Source organism: Danio aesculapii, chromosome 14, assembly GCF_903798145.1.
Source record: "Danio aesculapii chromosome 14, fDanAes4.1, whole genome shotgun sequence".
In the NCBI taxonomy this organism is placed as follows: domain Eukaryota; kingdom Metazoa; phylum Chordata; class Actinopteri; order Cypriniformes; family Danionidae; genus Danio; species Danio aesculapii.
This window is the reverse complement of record NC_079448.1, coordinates 7,061,094-7,082,250: the sequence shown is the minus strand read 5'-3', so window position 1 is coordinate 7,082,250 and position 21,157 is coordinate 7,061,094. Positions and strand designations below refer to the sequence as shown.

Here is a 21,157-nt window from a genome sequence, read left to right as displayed (position 1 = left end):
GATATATTTTACAGTGTATATTTGTTGGAATAACCAACGACACATTTGTATGTGTCAAAATGATTGTTTTTATGCAAAAAATTTAGGATATTAAGTAATGATTATGTTGTATAAAGACATTTTGTATATTTTCTACCCTAAACATATCAAAACTCAATTTGTAATAATTTAATTACACTGAAAAAAAATGTTGCATGCAAAACTGTTGTAAACAATTTATTTGTGTTGAATTTAAACAAACAAATTAAATTGAGCAATGTTCAACTTAATTTGTTTCTTTAAATTCAGCCCAAATAAATTGTTTACAACCACTTAACGTAAAAAAATTGAGTAAATACAAGGAATCATCTTTGAACAATTTTTTTCAGTGTACCTAAACTAACTACTGTACATTTTAAAAAGTTTAGTTACATTCAAAAGGTAACTATTTTCAATATTTACTTTTTTACCCTCAGATTAGACATTCAAATAGTCAAATGTTTTGTCCATATATTATCCCATCCTAACAAACCATTCATCAGTGGAAAGATGATTTATTCAGATTTTGTCTAAATCTCAAAAGACCCTCAAAATACCTTAATGAAAATTAGTAAAACAAAGTGGTTTTAAGGACATTGACATAATATAATAATTTAACTTGTTACACTGAGATACATTTCACTGGTTGTTGTCTGGGCGACACGGTCACTGGTTCGAGTTCTGGCAGGACCAGTTGGAATTTCTGTGTAAAGTTTGCATGTTCTCACCATATTCGCGTAGGTTTTCTCCGGGTGCTCCGGTTTCCCCCACATATCAAAGACATGCACTATAGGTGAATTAAATAAACTAACTTGGTCATAGTGTTTGTGTGTGAACGTGAGAGTATACAGTATGGGTGTTTCCCTGTACTGGGTTGCAGCTGAAAGGGCATCCACTGCGTAAAACATATGCTGGATAAGTTGGTGGTCCATTCCGCTGTGGTGACCTCTGAAATAGAGACTAAGCTGAAGGTAAATGAATGAATGTTTATATTTCCCAAAAAAATAAACTAACCCCAGAGTTTTAATCTTACTAAAAAAATGTTAATCTTTAAATATGTTTTTTATTTTAATCGAGTAAAATAAACTTGCATTATGCATGTGACCAAAAGAAAGTATGTGGGTTTACAAATACAATATACGCTGTTGAAATTCTGTGAATAAACTGTACAACCCAAAATAAATAATAGCAGTCAAAAGGAAAAGTGTTTTATCTCTATAGCACTTTTTTCATTTCTGTATTTATAAGGTCGCTGGTTCGAGCCCCGGCTTGGTCAGTTGGCATTTCTGTGTGGAGTTTGCATGTTCTTCCCATGTTCTCATGGGTTTCCTCCAGGCGCTCAGGTTTCCCCCACAGTACAAAGACATGCGTAAATTAAATAGACTAAAACATATGTTGGAATAGTTGGTGGTTTATTCCGCTGTGGCGACCCCTGATATGTAAGGGACGAAACCAAAGGAAAATGAACGAATGAATGTATTTATGAGCAAAAAGCTTTGTTATGTATGAGACAGTTGTCCGTTAAATGTGACTGATGTAAAATTAGCACCTCGGTAAATCAAATAAAATAATTTTGGGGGTATTTTACAGTACTGTAAAAATACAAGCCTACACAAAATAAACCTGCAAAGATTTCTCCATTTTGGTGAAAACACTTTTTTTACATGTCACATTTGACATATGCATGGAATTACTATTAAAGCTCTAGAAGTAAAAACATTTCTCCCCTGGCTCAGTGGTTAGCACTGTCGCTTCACAGCAATAAGGTCACTGGTTCAAGTCCCTGCTGGGCCAGTTGGCATTTCTGTGCAAAAAACATATGCTTGAATAGTTGGTGGTTCAATCCGCTGTGAATTTACCCTTGATAAATAAGGGATTAAGCCTAAGGAAAATGAACAAATGAACATTTCTCCCTTTTGTGACTCAATAATTAATATATTAACTGGTTAATTTTACTGGTTTTGTAAGCAGTGGCACTGTAAAAAACTATTGCTGACCTTTCACTGACTGCTGACTGCTTTCCTTTTGCTGACTGCTGACGTTTTTAGTTGAATCAAATGAACTCTTCTAGTCACCTCAACTTACATCAGTCAGACTGACTAAAAATATAAAGTTAAACTTTGTATAACTTTAAAAAAATTTGTTGAAACCTGAATAACCTATTAAAACATTTGTTGTCTTGAATTTTTGTCATTTTCTTACAGTGTTACAGTTTTTTTTAGAGCCTCAGACATTATCAGGAAGGTTATTCCAGAGTTTAGGAGCCATAAATGAGAATGCTCGACCTCCTTTAGTAGACTTTGCTATTCTGGGTGCTACCAGAAGGCCTGAGTTTTGAGATCTTAAAGAACGAGTTGGATTGTAGTGAGAAAGAAGGTTGGTTAGATAAACAGGAGCTAGATTATTTAATGCTAAGCTAAAGTTAAGCAACATAAACACATTTGTTGTTTTGAATTTTTGTCTTTTTTACAGTGTTACAGTTTTTTACAGCCTTGGACATTATCAGGAAGGCTATTCCAGAATTTTGGAGCCATAAATGAGAAGGCTCGACCTCCTTTAGTAAACTTTGCTATTCTGGGTCTACCAGAAGCCCTGACTTTTGAGATCTTAAAGAACAGATTGGATTGTAGCAAGACAGAAGGTTGGTTAGATAAACAGGAGCTATATTATTTAAAGCTAAGCTAAAGTTAAGAGACATAAACACATTTGTTGTCTTTCTGTCATTTTTATTACAGTGTTAATTTTTTTTACAGCCTTGGACATTATCAGAAAGGCTATTTCAGAGTTTAGGAGCCTTAAATGAAAATGCTTGATCTCCTTTAGTAGACTTTGCTGTTCTAGGTGCTACCAGAAGCCCTGAGTTTTGAGATCTTAAAGAACGGGTTAGATCATAGCGAGACAGAAGGTTGGTTAGATAAACATGAGCTAGATTATTTAAAGCTAAGCTAAAATTAAGCAACATAAACACATTTGTTGTTTTGACTTTTTGTTATTTTTTTTTACAGTGTTGCAGTTTTTTACAGCCTCAGACATTATCAGGAAGGCTATTCCAGAAATTAGGAGCCATGAATGAGAATGCTCGACCTCCTTTAGTAGACTTTGCTATTCTGGGTGCTACCAGAAGGCCTGAGTTTAGAGATCTTAAAGAACGAGTTGGATTGTAGTAAGACAGAAGGTTGGTTAGATAAACAGGAGCTAGATTTTGTAAAGCTAAGCTAAAGTTAGGCAACATAAACACATTTGTTGTCTTGACTTTTTGTAACATTTTTTTACAGGTGTTACAGTTTTTTTCTTTTACATCGTGAGGAAGGCTATTCCAGAGTTTAGGAGCCTTAAATGAGAAGACTTGACCTCCTTTAGTAGGCTTTGCTATTCTAGGTGCTACCGGAAGCCCTGAGTTTTGAGATCTTAAAGAGCGGGTTGAATTGTAACAAGACAGAAGGTTGGTTAGATAAACAGGAGCTAGATTATTTAAAGCTAAGCTAAAGTTACGCAACATAAACACATTTGTTGTCTTGACTTTTTGGCATTTTCTTTTTTACGATGTACATCCAGCAGCATGAATTCCTGTGAACGTTTCTTTCTCGACTCTCCTGAAAAGATCTTTTTTTTTTTTCTTTCTGAGCTGCACATTTCCCCTCGTGCTCCCTAAATGTCATTAATTAGCCGAGGTTAAAATAACATGGAATGGAAGCATGTAATGTGAGCGTAATTAACCACCTGAGAGAAGCCACATAAAAGCTCATTACAGGATAATTACCGCTGGTTTCAGCCCGTGAGAGCAGTCTTGGCTGGGACGGAGATTCCAGACTTTTTCTGAGGTATATGTTTTCCTCACGTATGGAGGGATGACAGGAGAGGAGGGTTTTGGAAGAGAAGTGCATTGGTGATTTTTTCGTATAAAGCCTGGGGTGAGTGTGAATGTGAGCGACAGGAGATGCATTGTGTTTTATTATAGTGTTCTGTATGTGTGTGTGTTAGTTCGGTCTTCAGTTGTGTACATGTACTTCCCATACTTACAGGTGTGTATGCGTGATTTATGAGTGTGATTCTTACCTTAGGCAGATATTTGTTTGATGACAGAGTTGGATCTTTCAGGTGGATAATTGCTGGAGACTTGCTAGTGGAAATTGAAAACTTGACTTCTCGGTGTAGCTCCGGGCTCAAAGTATTCAGATGTTTTATTTATAGAGAGAGAGAAAGAGAGAGAGAGAGAGAAAGAGAGTGAGAGAGAGAGAGAAAGAGAAAGAGAGAGTAGCAAAAACATGCAGGAATCTTTCGAAGCTTGTTTCCGCTGTGGAATGAAAATTGGAAGTGTTATTTTGGACTTTTGTGTTTCAATTTTTACTTTTTTTTCCAGTTCTATTCAGACTTTTTTTGTTTTTTATCAGAGTTGCTTATAAAATGTATATTTTACAGTTTTGTGTTGTGTAATGGTGAATTCAGACTGCACAATTTTCGAAGTAGTCGCATAATAATAGTAATAATAATAATAATAATAAATGTTATTTATAACACGCTTTCCTAAGACCCAAAGCGCTTACAAGAAAGTAATAAACAACAAAGCATCATGGATGTTTTCACATTGCATGACTATCTGGGGTAGCGTTCCTTTGCTGTTGTGTATTCACTGTAGGGTGAATCGGCAACAGGGGGTTTCACACTGCATGACTTTACATGAAGAAGGATCGCAGACAACTTTGTTTTGGTCCACAAACTACGTCTCACAACCAAACACACGCGAGAAGCGACATGGAAACAACGTGAGGTCGCATAGTATATTTTGTTATTAACTATATAATGAGAAAGAAGCCTTAATTGGGGTAGAAAATGTGTTCTTATTTTGTTCACCGGGCTTTTGAAGTGAAATTAGCAATTTCTTCTCAACTTTTTTCTTTTTGAGCCGTTTGTGGTATTGCTCAGATGACTTTTCAAGCAGACATGGGTGCTCCTGCCAAATTTCCACTAGTTTTTCATTAATTTCTTGGGTCCAAACAGACCCAAAAAAAAGCCCTTTTAACACCTCTTCTAACATACTAGTGAATGCTGCTCTCTCATTGGCTGTAGGTAATCGCTAATGTTATTTTTATCAAAGCACATTTCACACGGAATGATTTTGAATCGCCAACAGCTCCAGATATTTAGCATGCCAAATATCTAACGGCGACTCATTGGAGATTCTCTCAGATTGCATCTTTGATAGTTCACACTGTGTGATTGTTACTCGCGTTTGCGTGTGATTTCAGGCATTTGTCTGCGACTTCTCAAAACCTGTCGGCGAGTCAAAATCGGAGCTAAAATCATTCAGTGTCAACTCGGCATAAGTCATAATTGTGATATCTTTTAACTCAGAGTTATGTAAAAACAAGCAAAAACTTTGAGCTATAACCTCAAAATTGCGCAGAACAACATGTTTTGCTTGTCTAGAAAGAAAATTTTTAGATATTTGGATTAGAAACAAGACAAAAAATCAAGTAAGAAAAGCATTTTTTGCAGTGTGTGGAATAATAGTCTAAATTTCTTTTTTTGCATGACACAAGGTTTTAAAATACAGATTCTGAACTATGAGAAATAAATCTAAATTCAACCACCCAAAATGCTGAATTTTGAGATAAAAGCTCAGATTTGCTTGAAAGTTTTAGGAAGTGTGTAATAAAAATCTAAATTTTCAATAAAAAAAGTTTTTGACTTTTTACTTTTTCAGGTTTCAAGTTCATTTCAGACTTTTTTTGTCAGAGTTGCTTATAAAGTTTATATTTGACAGTGTTTATATCTTGTTAAACAAAAGTTAGAATTGTGATATCTTTTAACCCAGAGTTACGTGAAAAGAAGCAAAAAAATTTGAGATATAAACTCACAATTGCACGAAAAATGTAGGAACTGTGAAATAATAGTCTGAATTGACTCTAAACTGAATAAACTAAATAAAAAATTCAGAACTATGAGATATAAATCAAAATTCAACCTCCAAAATAGCTGAATTGAACATAAACTTAGATTTGCTTGAAAGTTTTAGAAATTGTGAAATAAAAATCTAACTCAGATTATTTTTTTAAATCAGAGTTGCTTATAAAGTTTATGTTTGACAGTTGTGTTTACATCTTGTTAAAGAAAAAGTCAGAATTGTGATATCTTTTAACTTTCCTAAAACTGTGAAATTAGGATTTGCACTGCAAAAAATGCTTTTCTTACTTAGAATTTTTGTCTTGTTTTTTGTGCAAATTAAGATCATTTTGCTTGTTTTACAGAAAAACTAACTTAATTTTAATGCATCATTTCTTAAAACAAAACAATAGGGGTGTCAAAAGTAATTGTTTCTTCGGTGCACCACGATACAGACGCGGACAGTTCTGGATCGTTTCAGTAATAATCATAACTGGTTATTGTGTACTGATGCCATTTATCTCATATGCGCAATGTCGCGGTAGCTTACTATGGCGAGGGAGGCGAGTGCGAGCATTTACAATGCTCCAACTACTTAAAAACGCAGAAACTGTGCACAATTTCATTGCATGTGTCTTTGCTGGACAGTCTTTCACTGACACTGAACAGCAGAAACCCCTATTTCACTGTGATTGAGAGAATGAAAGTAAACTCAATTTCTCTCTCTCTCTCTCACTGTGGCCCATTTGACCGGCTGCGTGACTTTTCTTCTTCTCTTGGCTGTTACACTTCTGAATACAGACACGCACTCGCAAGTTTTCTCCACCGCATCTATCATGGATCAGCTGTGATCGCGCTGCAGTGTTGCCAGATGTAGCTGACTGATTCCAGCCCAAAAACTATCCAAAACTCGCCGAAATGCATATCCAAAGCCACCCAATCTGGCAACACTGCGCCGCTGCCGTTTATCAGTGTCACTCATCGGTGAACAGCACCTGTGAAGTAATATAAAATTGTGTATGGAAAGCATCGTCAATGCACCGTGATATAGAATTAAACCAAATCGATGGCATGATAATGGTAACTGAACCGTGAGACCAGTGTAGGTTCACACCTCTACAAAACATGGTTTGCTTGTCTAGAAAAAGATTTTTGATTTAAGAATTTTTAGGTGTTTGGAAAAAATTCTGAACTATGAAATATAAATCAAAATTCAACCCCATTACCAAAAAAAGCTGAATTGTGAGATATATGCTGAGATTTGGTTAAAAAATGTAGTAACTGGGAATTAAAAATCTAGATATGAGATAAGAAATGATCTGTGAGATAAGATAATATCGGAATTCCATGAAAAAAAAAATGATTGTGAAAAATAAGCTCAGATTGACATAAAATAATAAGAATTGTTGAGAAATAAGCTCAGGATTGCATGGGGGGAAAAATAAACTGTGAGACAAATATATAATTTAACCCCCAGAATTGTGAGATATAAGATCAGATTTGCTTGAAACATCATGAAATAAAATGTGCTTTGTGTAGAACTTCATAAATAATGGCTAAACTTTGAGATGTAATTCAACCCCCTCAAAAAATCTGTAAGATAAAACTTTGGAATTGCATAAAAAGTAAGAATTTTGTGATATAACTTGAAAAATGCATAGAAAAAGGGCAAAATATTAATATATAAACTTAAAACTACATGAATAAAAGTAAGAATTGTGAGATAACCTAAGAACTGCATTAAAAAAAGACAGAATTGACTCATAATTATGAATGATCCATGATGTTGTGTTGATCCTCATTAAAAAAAGAAGAAAAAACTCAGCAAATCATAATCATTCTTCCTCTGAAAGGACCACTGTCCCGTTAACAGTTAACTGCTGTTTATCAATAAATTCCCAGTTGATGGAATCCCAGCCCATTCGTTATCATTCGATTATGAATATGAAATGTATGCTCCATTGGTGCTGCTGAATCAAGAGATAGTTCTGATCACTTTCTGTTCTTGCTGTTTCCAGGAATCTCACCAGAGTTCTGCTGACTTCCGGTTCTACATCGAGAACCACACTCGAGACGACGTGAGCCGAAAGCAGGTGCGGATTTATCAGCTCTACAGCCGAACCACCGGCAAACACGTGCAGATCCTGGGCAAGAAGATCAACGCCAATGGAGACGATGGGGGCAAGTACGGTACGGGAGTCTCCTGTGCTTAAAAAACAACCTTTAGCTCTTGAGTTTCTGTTCTGCTCTTTCCAAACATTCCACTGTTTTTGAATATAGGCTCATTTTACAACTCTCCTAGAGTTCAACGTTTTTCAATTCAATTAACCGATCTCTGGGACTGGTGGGGGCACTTTTAGCTTAGCTTAGCTTAGCATAAATCATTGAATCAGATTAGACCATTAGCATTTCACAATTCAGTTTTGATAAGTGAAGTTTAATTTTAAACTAATTTCGAGAGGAGCATGTGCTCATGATTGACCCAGCTGGTCCACATTAGCTAATCATTATCCTCCAATCAAAGGATCCCAAGTCATTATATATGTCCTCATTTCCTTTTTACAACTATCTTCGTCTGGAAGAACCCCCCCCCCCTCCTTTTTTCCACCTTTATCCAGAATGGGTGGCACTGTGGCCCAGTGACTAGCACTGTTGCCTCACATCAAGAATACCAATGGCGTTGGGACCTCGCTGGCCATCTGGTATTTCTGTGTGGAGTTTGCACGTTCTCCCCTTGACTGCGTGGGTTTGCCCTGGGTTCCCCGGTTTCCTCCCACCATCCAAATGTGCTCTATATTATAGATAAAATAAGCCTAAATGTTTTTTCTAATGTCTTACGGGGGAGCGTTACCTGAGCTCAATCTCCCCTCGCCCTGCGAAAGGAGGTAGCCCTGGGCTCGAGGATCCCTTGAGCTCAGGGCTCTCTCCCGGGACAGCACGCCAAACAAGCTATGTATAAATCGTGAGCTAAGTGTGAACTCTTGAATTTTCTTCTTGAACGAACTCTTGAAGCTTCGTTCTTCTGTACACTCAACACAATGACTTTTGCTACTTGTTCAAACGACTTATTTAAATGAGTTGAAGCAACACAAGTCTCAAGTTTTTTAACAACTTGATGGTTTTAAGTTCAATCCACTTAAATTTGTTAAAATGATCAAGTTAACTTAATCGATTTGTGTTGGGACAACATGAAGGAATTGTGTAAAACCCAGCCTTTTTTACAGTGTAGTTACGTTGTGTACTAAGAAAATGAAACGTTTCTATAGCCTAGGTTGATATGGCAGGAACTATACTCTCATTCTGGCATAATAATCAAGAAACTTGCACCATGGCTACAGCAGATGCAATGATATTACACAGCACCTGAAAATAGTTACTGGATAGATAACATCGTTGCATATTATCATTGCTCCTGCTGCATACTGTAAACTGACCCTGTCATTTATGAAACTAGGGCACAATAACAATTGTACCCCTTAGACCTTCCCCTTACCCAAATCTCTTTAGCTTGAAGGCGTAGGACTAAGGGGAAGGGCTAGATATCCCTTCAAACAGAGATTTTTCAGGGCCACAGTCAAGACCAATAGGTGAGAAATTTTCCCAGAATACACCATCTACAATGACGGCGCCGCAGCACACAGAAGGTCAGGAGATCCACAAATAATTTTTTTTAATCATTATTACAAATTTTTACAACAAACAAGCGCATATGTTTTAATACATTCATAACGGCGTCTGTGTCGTGCTTAAAAACAAAACGCTAAAATAAAAAACGATACATTCCGCTATTTATAATTCCTAATGATAACTCCTGTATAGTAGTCATACAACATACTGTCACTCGATGACACTCGAATACCCTGTCAGAACAGTCTAGTGCTGGGGTGCAAAAATAGAATTGGGATTGGGCCTAAGGTTATGTGTGCACAACAGCAGTGTGACTAAAAACTGAAACACTTTTCTCTTGTGTTTAAAAAAGTTTCATGTTTACACAACGTTTATTATCTGTGGAAAATCTGCGAAAAAGGCCAAAAACACTCCCAGCACATGACGTCAGATTGGCATTGTACCCCAACATCGTGAGACATTGCATTTTGGGTCGAAATGAAAATCGGGTTGATGTCTGAACGGTGTCAGTGTCCAATGTCCAGCAGTGTAAAGTAACAAATTACAAATACTCAAGTTGCTGTAATTGAGTAGTTTTTCTCAGAAATTGTAATTTATTAAGTATTTTTATAACTGTGCACTTTTACTTTCCCTTGAGTACATTTTTAGTCCAGTGTCGGTACTTCTACTCCACTACTTTCCTTCAACCTGCAGTCACTACTTTATTTCTTCTTGTCTATGGGGATTAAAAGAATCAGTCATGTGATTCCTGTTCAATCAAATCGCACATAGAAGGTCAATCGCATCATAATGAATGACCTCAAGACATGGGTGATTTATAACTGCAGCAAACTGTTTGTAAGCATTAAAAGTGTCCCAAAGAAGATGTTTAAAATCTTGACACGCATTGACCTAGTGATTGTTTAGATGCATGTCACTGATGAGAAGATGATGGATGTTTACTGCATGAAGACCGAAATGGCTTTAAACACCCAGCAGGCACAAGATGTCAACAAGACGTGATGTTGCGCCCCAATGTCGTGGGGACGTTGCATTTTGTTTGGAAATGAAAATCGGGTTAATGTCAGACCGGCGTCAGTATCCAACGTCCAGTGGTGTAAAGTATGTCCAGTGGTGTAAACAAATTACAAATACTCAAATTACTGTAATTGAGTAGTTTTTCTCAGAAATTGTAATTTACTAAGTAGTTTTAAACGTCAGAACTCAACGTCAGGCCGACATCAATGTCCAACATCCAACCAAATATCGACGTCTAATGATGTTACAGCTTGAGCGGACGTTACCACTAAGACGTCTATCAGACGTTGGATTTTGGTTGCCAAACCTGACAAATAATTGTCAGTATTTGACGTCAATATAATGTTGGTTTAAGATGTTGGCTCAATGTTGGATTTTGGTCACTTTCCAACACAACGTAAAATCAACCAAATATCAACGTCATTTGATGTCATTATTGGACACTAAAATAACAATGTCCTTAGACACTGGCTAGACATTGAATTTTGGTCACCTGATATCAAGATCTAAATCTTACCTAAAATTAATGCCTTGTGATGTTGTGCGCCTGCTGGGCTATATTGAGGTTATTGCACACTGAATCCAAACTTTTTGCATTTATTTTAAAAATTAAAAATAAATTCGACCTGACGTTGTGTCAATTGTATTGACACACTGCCTCCAAAACTCTTGTATGAAAAAAAAAAATTCATTTTTTTTGCATTCAAAAATGTGTTTTGAGAGGTGTTTTGACAAATTAAGGCCACCTTACAGCGAAGGTCAAAATCCAAAATGGTTGAATTTGGAAACTGAATCAGGGTAATTGTTGGTCTTCTTTTTAATATGCGTTTCCAGTATTGTTAGCAAAGTATCAAACTGAGCCAGGGACATCATGAAGTAATCTTTGAATGGGTCTAGGTCAGGCATGTCCAAGCTCGGTCCTGGAGGGCCGGTGTCCTGCAAAGTTTAGTTCCAACCCCAATCAGACACACCTGGGCTAGCTAATCAAGCACTTACTAAGCTTTCTAGAAACATCCGTGCAGGTGTGTTGAGGCAAGTTGGAGCTAAAATCTGCAGGACACCGGCCCTCCAGGACCGAGTTTGGACACCCCTGGTCTAGGTACTCCATCATTGTTGTGTGTTTGTTGGCGCTTGCCTTAAATCTACATCTCCCTAAACACGTACTGTGCACAACATAATTGTTTTCAAAGACTTTTGTTTTCGGGTGTTCACACTGATGGTTTTCAAAAACGTTCATGTTTTCAGATATGCAGTTTTTCTTTAACAAATATTTCCCAAATTATGTTTAAGGGAGTAAGGAGTTTTTTCAGTATTTTTCAGTATTTCCTATAACATTTTTTCTTCTGGAGAAAGTTTTATTTCGGCTAGAATGAAAGCAGTTTTTAATATATAAAACAAACATTTTAAGGTCAATATTATTAGCCCCCTTAAGCAATATTTTTTTCTCTCGATTGTCTACAGAACAAACCATCATTATACCATGACTTGCCTAATTATCCTAATTAACCTAGTTAAGCCTTTAGATGTCACTTTAAGCTGAATACCAGTATCTTGAAAAACATCTAGTTAAATACTATGCTTGTAGCTGGCACCCATTGACTTCCATAGTATTTTTTTTCTACTATGGAAGTCAACGGGTGCCAGCTACCAGCATTCTTCAAATATCTCCTTTTGTGTTCTCTCAATGGCAGAATTTCCACTTTTGGGCGAACGTTATCTTTTTAACAGCTAGATTTACTAACCTGGGCAAATTGGCATGAGAGCGCAATCCCATAAAAGCGCCAGTGGGAGTGGAAAGTTTTGTGAGTTAGATATGCTTTTTTGGGTGTAAAGTAATGCCTCAAATAGTACACTGCCTACCACAAACCTTAGTAAATCAACCTGCATGGTTCATATGAATACTCAGACAAATTGTAAGTCTGAAAGAGAAACTCCTACAAATTATATACAATACAATGATCCACAAAAATCACTGTTCACTGCTTTTGTTTTACAGTCTGTCTTTTAGTGAAATAGCACTCACTGTAAAAAATGCTGGCTTCCACACAGTTAGCTTAATCTTATTTATTTATTTTTAAAAATTTAAGTGGATTAAACATAAAATAATGAAGCTATCCACAAAACAAATTAGGAATAGTGTTGTTTCAGCCCATTTTAAATAAGTAGATTGAGCAAGCAGGTGGCAAGGTTTCTCAGTGGTTAGCACTGTCAGCAAGAAGGTCACTGGTTCGTGTCCCAGCTGGGTCAGTTGGCATTTCTGTGTGGAGTTTGCATGTTCTTTTGGTGTTTGCGTGGGTTTCCTCCAGGTGCTCTGGTTTCCCCCACAGTTCAAAGACATGCGCTATAGGTGAATTGGGTAGGCTAAATTGTCCGTAGTGGATGCGTGTGTGTGTGTGTGAATGAGTGTGTATGGGTGTTTCCCAGTACTGGGTTGTGGATGGAAGGGCATTCACTGTGTAAAACATATGCTGGAATAGTTGGCGGTTCATTCCACTGTGGTGACCTCTGAAATAGAGACTAAGCCAAAGAAAAATATTGAACAAGCAGCAAAAGTGATTTTATTGAGGGCTGATAGTTCATTTAAAGGTGTAGATCACCTAAAACATTTAATTTATCATTCACTCACCTTTCACTAGTCACAAATCTGTTCAAGTTTGTTTTTCTGTTGAACGCAAAAGAAGTTATTTTGAAAAATGATGAAAATCTGTAACCATTGATTTCCATTGTATTTGTTTTTTTTCTTTCTATAAGGGTCAATAGGTGCAACTTTATAAAGTTTTTCAAAATAACTCGGTAAGACTTTATTTTGGTGGTGCCTATTGCATATTTTGTTGACTAAAAGTTGCATTGCAACTACATAAAACTTTGCAAGTACATGTCAATTTACACTAACCCTAACCCCAACCTAACAGTCTACTTATAATCTGAAGAGAATTAGTTGGCATGTAGATGCAATGTAACTTAAATTCAACAGAATACGGTAAAGGGACCATCAAAATAAAGTGACACCAATAACTCCTTTTGTGTTCGAAAGAAAAAAGAAACTGATAGCTCAGAAACTCATAGAGGTTTGGAACCACTTGAGGATGAGTTCAGCCAAAATTAAAAATGATGTAGGTTAATTAATTACTCATCTTTGAAACAAAAATGATGATATTTTGGATTTAACATGTGTGTGGTTTAAGGACCCTTGCTGCATGGGAGGATCTCTGATTAAATATAATATACAGATTACGAATTATCATTTCTTGGGTGAACTATAATTTAATGTCAAAATGTTTCACATTTCGTTACTGTAGAATTTAAAGTATGTATTTGTTACATTTTTGAAGGTTTTATGTTTTTAAATTTTATAGCACGCAACAACAAAATTAGTTTTAACACGGTTAAGTTACAGTATTTTTCATTTAATGAACCAAAAATTAATATTTTCACTGTAACAAGTTGTATTTTTTACATATTAAGAGAGTAAAAATTAAAGTTATCTATTGTTTTCTTAATTTACGGTGATTTAATGTATGTAATACAGTGATATACTATTTTGGCTTAAATAGTCACTGTAAATGTAAAGTGTAAATAGTGAGTAATTATTCATATTTTGGTAAGTTATCCAATTAATGGCCAAATATGTTAGCAAATCTGGTTCTGAATGTTTAAATATATGCATTTAGAAGACATTTATCTAAAACAACATAAAAAATGATGATCAAAAACAGATTTTGTCAAAAGTGTACACTAAAAAATGCTGGGTTCCACATGAATTCTTCATGTTATTTCAACACACATCAATTAAGTTAACTTTATTTTTTGTACAAATTTAAGTGGACTAAACATAAGACTAAGTTTAGCTGCCCTCAAAAAACCACAAGAATTGTGTGATTCAGCTAATTTTAAACAAGTAGTTTAAACAAGCAAGTTTAAACAAGTTCTCTCAACTTAAATTTACACATTATTAAAACCCCAAATCAGCAGAGAACTTTGTCTGAGCCTCCTAATATCATATCAGAGATGAACTTCTTCTCTTTAACATCCAACCTGAACCGCTATTAATCAAATCGTATGAAAGTATAAACAAAACAAAAAAAAAAAAGCACAGAACTGATGGGCAGGCTGCCCTCAGCGGTACTAGTGTGAGAACAGAGACTCGTGGTGAAGATAAACACAGTGAATGCTGCACTTAACTCTACAGACTGATACAAGCCTGTTTATATTCCAGTCTTGTGCTCGTTTGTGTCAGTCAGAGCTGCTCAGCATAAAGATTCCACGCCATAAACCTCCTATACCTGCTGAGTCCTGTCTCTCACATAGTCCTATAATCCTGTGGATCTCTAGCACTCTGTTTGTGAGTTTTATCCTTATATCTGGGCTTCACTGTAATGTTTGTGTGTGAGGAGAAATGGTTGATTTTGGTTGACTCTTTTTTTCATTTTCATTAAAGAACATATACAGTAGAAGTCAAAATTACTCACCTCCTGTGAATTTTTTTCTTTCAAAACAGACGTTGGGGATAAAATATACAGTAGGGTTAATAATGACTACCACTGTACATACATTGTCCCTGTACAATGATGAACTATATATCGAGGCTCTCTAGGAAGAAACCTTTCGCCCCCCACCCATTTTGCACAGATTATAATGTTGGTAGAAGGTTCATAGAAACATTTCTAAAAAGATACATTATGAATGAATAACACCGAGGTGGTACTGGTGAACATTCTACAAAATTGCCTAAGAGAAAAACTAAAGTAAGATATCAGACACTGAAACCAAATGAAAAGGAGTAGATATACAGTAACATGAATAACTTGAATGAATGAATGAATGAATGAATGAATGAATGAATGAATGAATGAATGAATGAATGAATGAATGAATGTGAACGAATGAATGAACAAATTAATGAATGGATGACATACAGTAGTAATCTAAAGTAAGACATAATCAGACAATGAAACCAGATGAAAAGGAGTAAATAGAACTTGAATAAATGAATGAATGAATGGATTGATGGATGAATGAATGAATGCATGACATACATTAGTAATCTTTTCAAAACCTTTCAGTCTTACTGCAAGAACAGTGGGATAGGTTTCCAAATCTTGTTAAACATTGACAATTTGTCTCTTAATATACATTGCAGTTCTTCCATGGGCCACAAATCTCTCAGTTTTCTAGCCCACATTTCAAAGCTGGGGACTGAATCAGTTTTCCACATCTGTAGGATGAGTTATTTTATTTTATTTATTTGCAATATTCATACAAAATAAAATTGCTTGCATTTGGTTTTTACTACAAGAAGCAACTTATGGACCTAAAAGTCTAACACAATGAATGAATGAATGAATGAATGAATGAATCAATGAATGAATCAATCAATCAATCAATCAATCAATCAATCAATCAATCAATCAATCAATCAATCAACCAACCAACCAACCAACCAACCAGACAATCAATCAATCAATCAATCAATCAATCAATCAATCAATCAATCAATCAATCAATCAATCAATCAATCAATCAATCAATCAATCAATCAATCAATCAATCAATCAATCAATCAATCAATCAACCAACCAAACAACCAACCAACAAACCGACAGACCAAAGTCTAACACAATGAATAAATCAATTAACCAACCAACCGACAAACCAACCAAAGTACAACACAATGAATGAATGAATGAATGAATCAATCAATCAATCAATCAATCAATCAATCAATCAATCAATCAATCAATCAATCAATCAATCAATCAATCAATCAATCAATCAATCAATCAATCAACTAACCAGCCAACAACCAACCAACCAACAAATCAATCAATCAATCAATCAATCAATCAATCAATCAGCCAACTAACCAATCGACAGACCAAAGTCCAACACAATAAATGAATGAATGAATGAATGAATGAATAAATGAATGAATGAATGAATGAATTAATGAATGAATCAATAAATCAATCAATCAATCAACCAACAAGCCAACCAATCAATCATTGAACCAATCAATCAACCAACCAACCGACCAAAGTTCAACACTATGAATGAATGAATGAATGAATGAATGAATCAATCAATCAATCAATCAATCAATCAATCAATCAATCAATCAACTAACCAACCAACCAACCAACCAACCAAAGTCCAACATGAGGATCAGTCAATCAATCAATCAATCAATCAACTAACCAACCAACCAACCAACCAAAGTCCAACACGAGGATCAGTTTCGAGATCAAGTGAATACACATCAAAGAGAAATATAAATATACTTTACCAAAATGTTTAAATTTTACTACATGACCACAACCAGTAAAGCAGGGTGTCTGTTGACGAATTACACTTATCACAACATGGATAAAATTGTTGGAAATATTTGATGAAATTTTGATTTGGAATAGTGAAGCCTATGAATGACCTTATATTGAATCAGTTCTTGCATTATCAGAACATGCATGTCTAGCACACAAACAGTTGACCTGTCGTCACAAATAATAATAGTCTGTGTGCCTTTCGTTTCGGAAAGTAGGATTAAAGATTAAATATCTTCGGTGGTGGAAAAAAGTACCGAAGAAATCATACTCAAGTAAAAGTAGTGCCAGTAGAGTAAAAGTATATGTTTATATGTTATTACTGTCTTTAGAGTTGTTAATCTTAGAATATGAAATAAAGTCACTCATCAGAAGATTATTGATGTCTGATTCATGAATCAGTCCTGCAAGTTAAAGAGTGTAAGAGTGAGTAAATGGTCACCGACATTTATTATTAAAGTGAACTGTCTCTTTGATTGAGTGGCTCATTCGTGTTAGAAGCAACTGGTTTGTGTTTTGTGTATGGTAGATGCAGTTTTAATTGTTAGGGTTATTTTAGGGTTAAATTCAGCAGAAATGAATGCTAGCAAACTGTTAAATCTTGTATGTGCTACAGCAGCGGGCAAGATACATGTACCTATATTTGTGTGATTTGAATATTATGTTAATGTTTTTAAAATATGTCTACCCTGTCATAATACACAAATGTGGATATGTCCAAGCTCAGGGGATCTCCCGTTCATAGCTAATTCAACTTGAATTTGAGTAAAACTTGTAAATTTCATAAATTATTAACTGGAACTCACTTTGATTGCATTTTTGAATCAGTGAATCGTCTACTGGAGACTCGCTATGACCAGATCATTTCAATCAGTGAATCATTAACTAGAGACTAGCTTTGAATGGATTATTTAAATCTCTGATTCATAACCTGGAGACTTGGTCTGACTGGATCATTTAAATCAGTGATAAGTTAACTGGAGACTCGCTTTGACCAGATAATTTCAATCAGTGAATCGTTCATTGGAGACTAGCTTTAAATGGATCGTTTGAATCTCTGATTCATAACCTGGAGACTTGGTCTGACTGGATCATTTAAATCAATGATAAGTTAACTGGAGACTCGCTCTGACCGGATAATTTCAATCAGTGAATCGTTAATTGGAGACTAGCTTTAAATGGATCGTTTGAATCTCTGATTCATAACCTGGAGACTTGGTCTGACTGGATCATTTAAATCAGTGATAAGTTAACTGGAGACTCGCTCTGACCAGATAATTTCAATCAGTGAATCGTTAATTGGAGACTAGCTTTAAATGGATCGTTTGAATCTGATTCATAACATGGAGACTTGGTCTGACTGGATCGTTTAAATCAGTGATAAGTTAACTGGAGACCTGCTCTGACCAGATAATTTCAATCAGTGAATCGTTAATTGGAGACTAGCTTTAAATGGATCATTTGAATCTCTGATTCATTTCCTGGAGACTCACTCTGACTGAATCATTTGAATCAGTAATTCATTGATGTGAGAACTGATGCAATCAGATCAGTAGACAAGTCAAATGTTTTAACACAAATAATAATAGACTACTTTCAAAAACACAGACCCGAACAGAATAAAATACTGTACAAGTCAACATTCGATGTTTGCAATCAATATTCAAATCAAAACGTTAATGTACATAACACTTGATTTTTTTCAGTCAGAAATTGATGACCCATCCATATATCCAGTTTCATTCAATAACACATCAAATGGGTGGTGAACAGTTGACTTCAATGAAGCCAGTTTCCCAGAATAAAGCAAAAACAACATGAAAACATCTTATTTCTGAATATTTCCCTGAGCTCACACAGTGCTGGATCACAACTAACACTTGTATGGCTCATTTATCAGCAAACACTCGGCTTCCCAGAAACATCTCAAAAGTGTCTTCGCTTTCTCCCCTGCTTGGGGTAATAAAACATTCACATTAGTGAAGGTCATTGCTTCATGTTGACATCTATGTATTCATAATAATAAGCTGCACTAGTAAGAAATCAGCTGCTGTGAGAGATGCACAGATGGCAGGAGTTTTATGTACTATGTTCATTTAAAGGTGTCATATCATGAAAATCTGAGTTTTGTCATGTTTAAATGCTGTAATCACAACCCTGGTGTGTCTACCAACCTAGAAAACATAAAAACTTACACTGTAAAAAGTGATTGGTTTCTTAAAAATAAACTACTTTAAAACGTTACTTTAAAAGTGACAAGTTGAGTCTATAAAACAAATATTTGACTGTTTTTCTTTTCTTAGAATGGCTTAACTTGAAGTGCTGTAAAAAAGAATTGGTGGATCTAACTTAGAAATTTCAAATTTAGAACTTTTGTTACAATTAATTTGAAATTTTTGTTGTTTGAAATGATTTAAGTGAAGTTTATTTATAAACTAATTTCGAGAGGATCACATGATTATGATTGAACATGGCTGGTTCTGCATTAACTATGCATGATCCACCAATCAGACGATTCCTAACCCACAATAAAGAGCCAGGGTTTCTCACTTCAGTCATCTTTGATTTAAAGAATCCCCCCTTCCGCCCCTACTCCTCCACCTTTCCCTTCATAGGGTGGCACGGTGGCCCAGTGATTAACACTGTTGCCTCACTGCAAGAACGTCCCCGGTTATAGTCCTTTAACAGACCGGCTGTTGTTTCTGTGCATAATAAGCATGTTCTTCCCGTGCTCGCGTGGGTTTCCCCCGGGTTCTCCAGTTTCCTCCCACATTCCAAAAACATGCACTACAAGTTAATTGATCAATCTAAATTAGCACTACAGTTAAACTCTCATCCAGCAGCATATCTCTTCATAGTAATCATTTTCTGTCATCAGCTCTAATTAAAAAGGGGGAGTTCTTGAGATCTACCTGAGCTCCCCTCTCGCCCTGCAAACGGGAGGGAGCCCAGGGCTCAGGGACCTTTTGAGCTTAGGGCTCTCTTTCGGGACAGCATGTCAAACTTGCTTATAATCAATCATCAGCTAAGTGTGAACTCTTAAATTGGTGTTGCAGTATTATAAAGGGGGTTGTACACCGGATGTGCCCCTTAGCGACGCGCTATGTCATGCCACGCAGCATTTTAGAATTCTCAACATAGTTTCTATCAGGGTACGCACAATGGCTCTGCAAGTTGGTGGCTGTCCGCGGCGCCCAGTCACGACTCAGGACACTGTTCATATTTCTACCACGCTACATGCCATCTGAATAGTTTCATTCAAAATTTAACATATAAATGTGCGCTTCTGGTGTGCGATACATCCAACTATCGTGATGTGGTGCAGAATGGCACATCCAGTGTGTGACCCAGTTAAGCTTTAACACAGAACTTATGATTGACACCTTAGGGGCCGATCACAACGAACACGCTTGTTGCGTTGAGAGGCACCTTTTTTGTATGATTTACTAACGACCGTTGAAAAAAGTCAGCTCTGAGCGGAAAAAGCACATTACGTCAGTCACGTTTTCATTCTCCAATCAAATGAAAGCAGAGGCGGGGTTTCTGTTGAGGTGACAGCAGTGTTTGTGTTGTCAAGACGACTACGGAGACTTTTAAAGATGGAGGAGAGACTTGTGGTTGCTGTTTTGAGTTATCTGGTGCTGTGTGACTCACAAATCTTGATTTTCACAATATTACTAAATAATAAAATTATACCAATATCAACAGCAACGCTCTCGCACATTCAGCTGATTCAGTCGTTGCCTAGCAACATAAAAAGCACACTGCGCTTCATTTTTTCTTGTCTCATCTAACTCTGAGCTAACTTACCTGAACTCTCTCCATCACTGCTCTTATCAAATGTCCAATCTGCATCATTCTCATGGTCACTAAAACCCATCTCATCCTCACTTTCATCTGCAGAAAGAGAAAAAAAAAATAGGACGTTGGTCTTAAAGAAACAGAGGCAGAACTGGAAATAAACAGAAATATCATGTTGCCGTATGGTAACATCATGTGGTAAAGGATTACAGTTTTTACAGACGCTAGGACACATTTCTCAATACTTAGGTCACTTTTGCAAAACTCTTCACACAGTGAGCATAACAGAAGTCCATGTGGGCTAAACTGAGGATCAATTCTCATTGTTTTGGTACAAAATGCATTCAATGACTACATCTCTCAAATTTCATCAATTCTTTTTCACTCAGACACAACTACCAAAAATCTTTGTACGTACAGGACATTTTGCACGTGCTTACATACTGTTTTCAAAACTGTTAAACTGATGTTCAGAACAATAACATCATGCAAAA

At 36.0% G+C, this 21,157-nt stretch overlaps 1 protein-coding gene across 1 annotated transcript in view; it reads left to right on the top strand.

The window, feature by feature from the left end:
• The window catches only part of fgf24 (fibroblast growth factor 24), a 41,603-nt gene that overhangs the window by 8,366 nt on the left and 12,080 nt on the right, over window positions 1-21,157 (top strand). Inside the window, exon 3 of the mRNA XM_056472093.1 lies at window positions 7,920-8,091. Within this exon, the coding sequence (XP_056328068.1) occupies window positions 7,920-8,091 (172 nt within the window). The remainder of the gene's footprint in view (window positions 1-7,919; window positions 8,092-21,157) is intronic.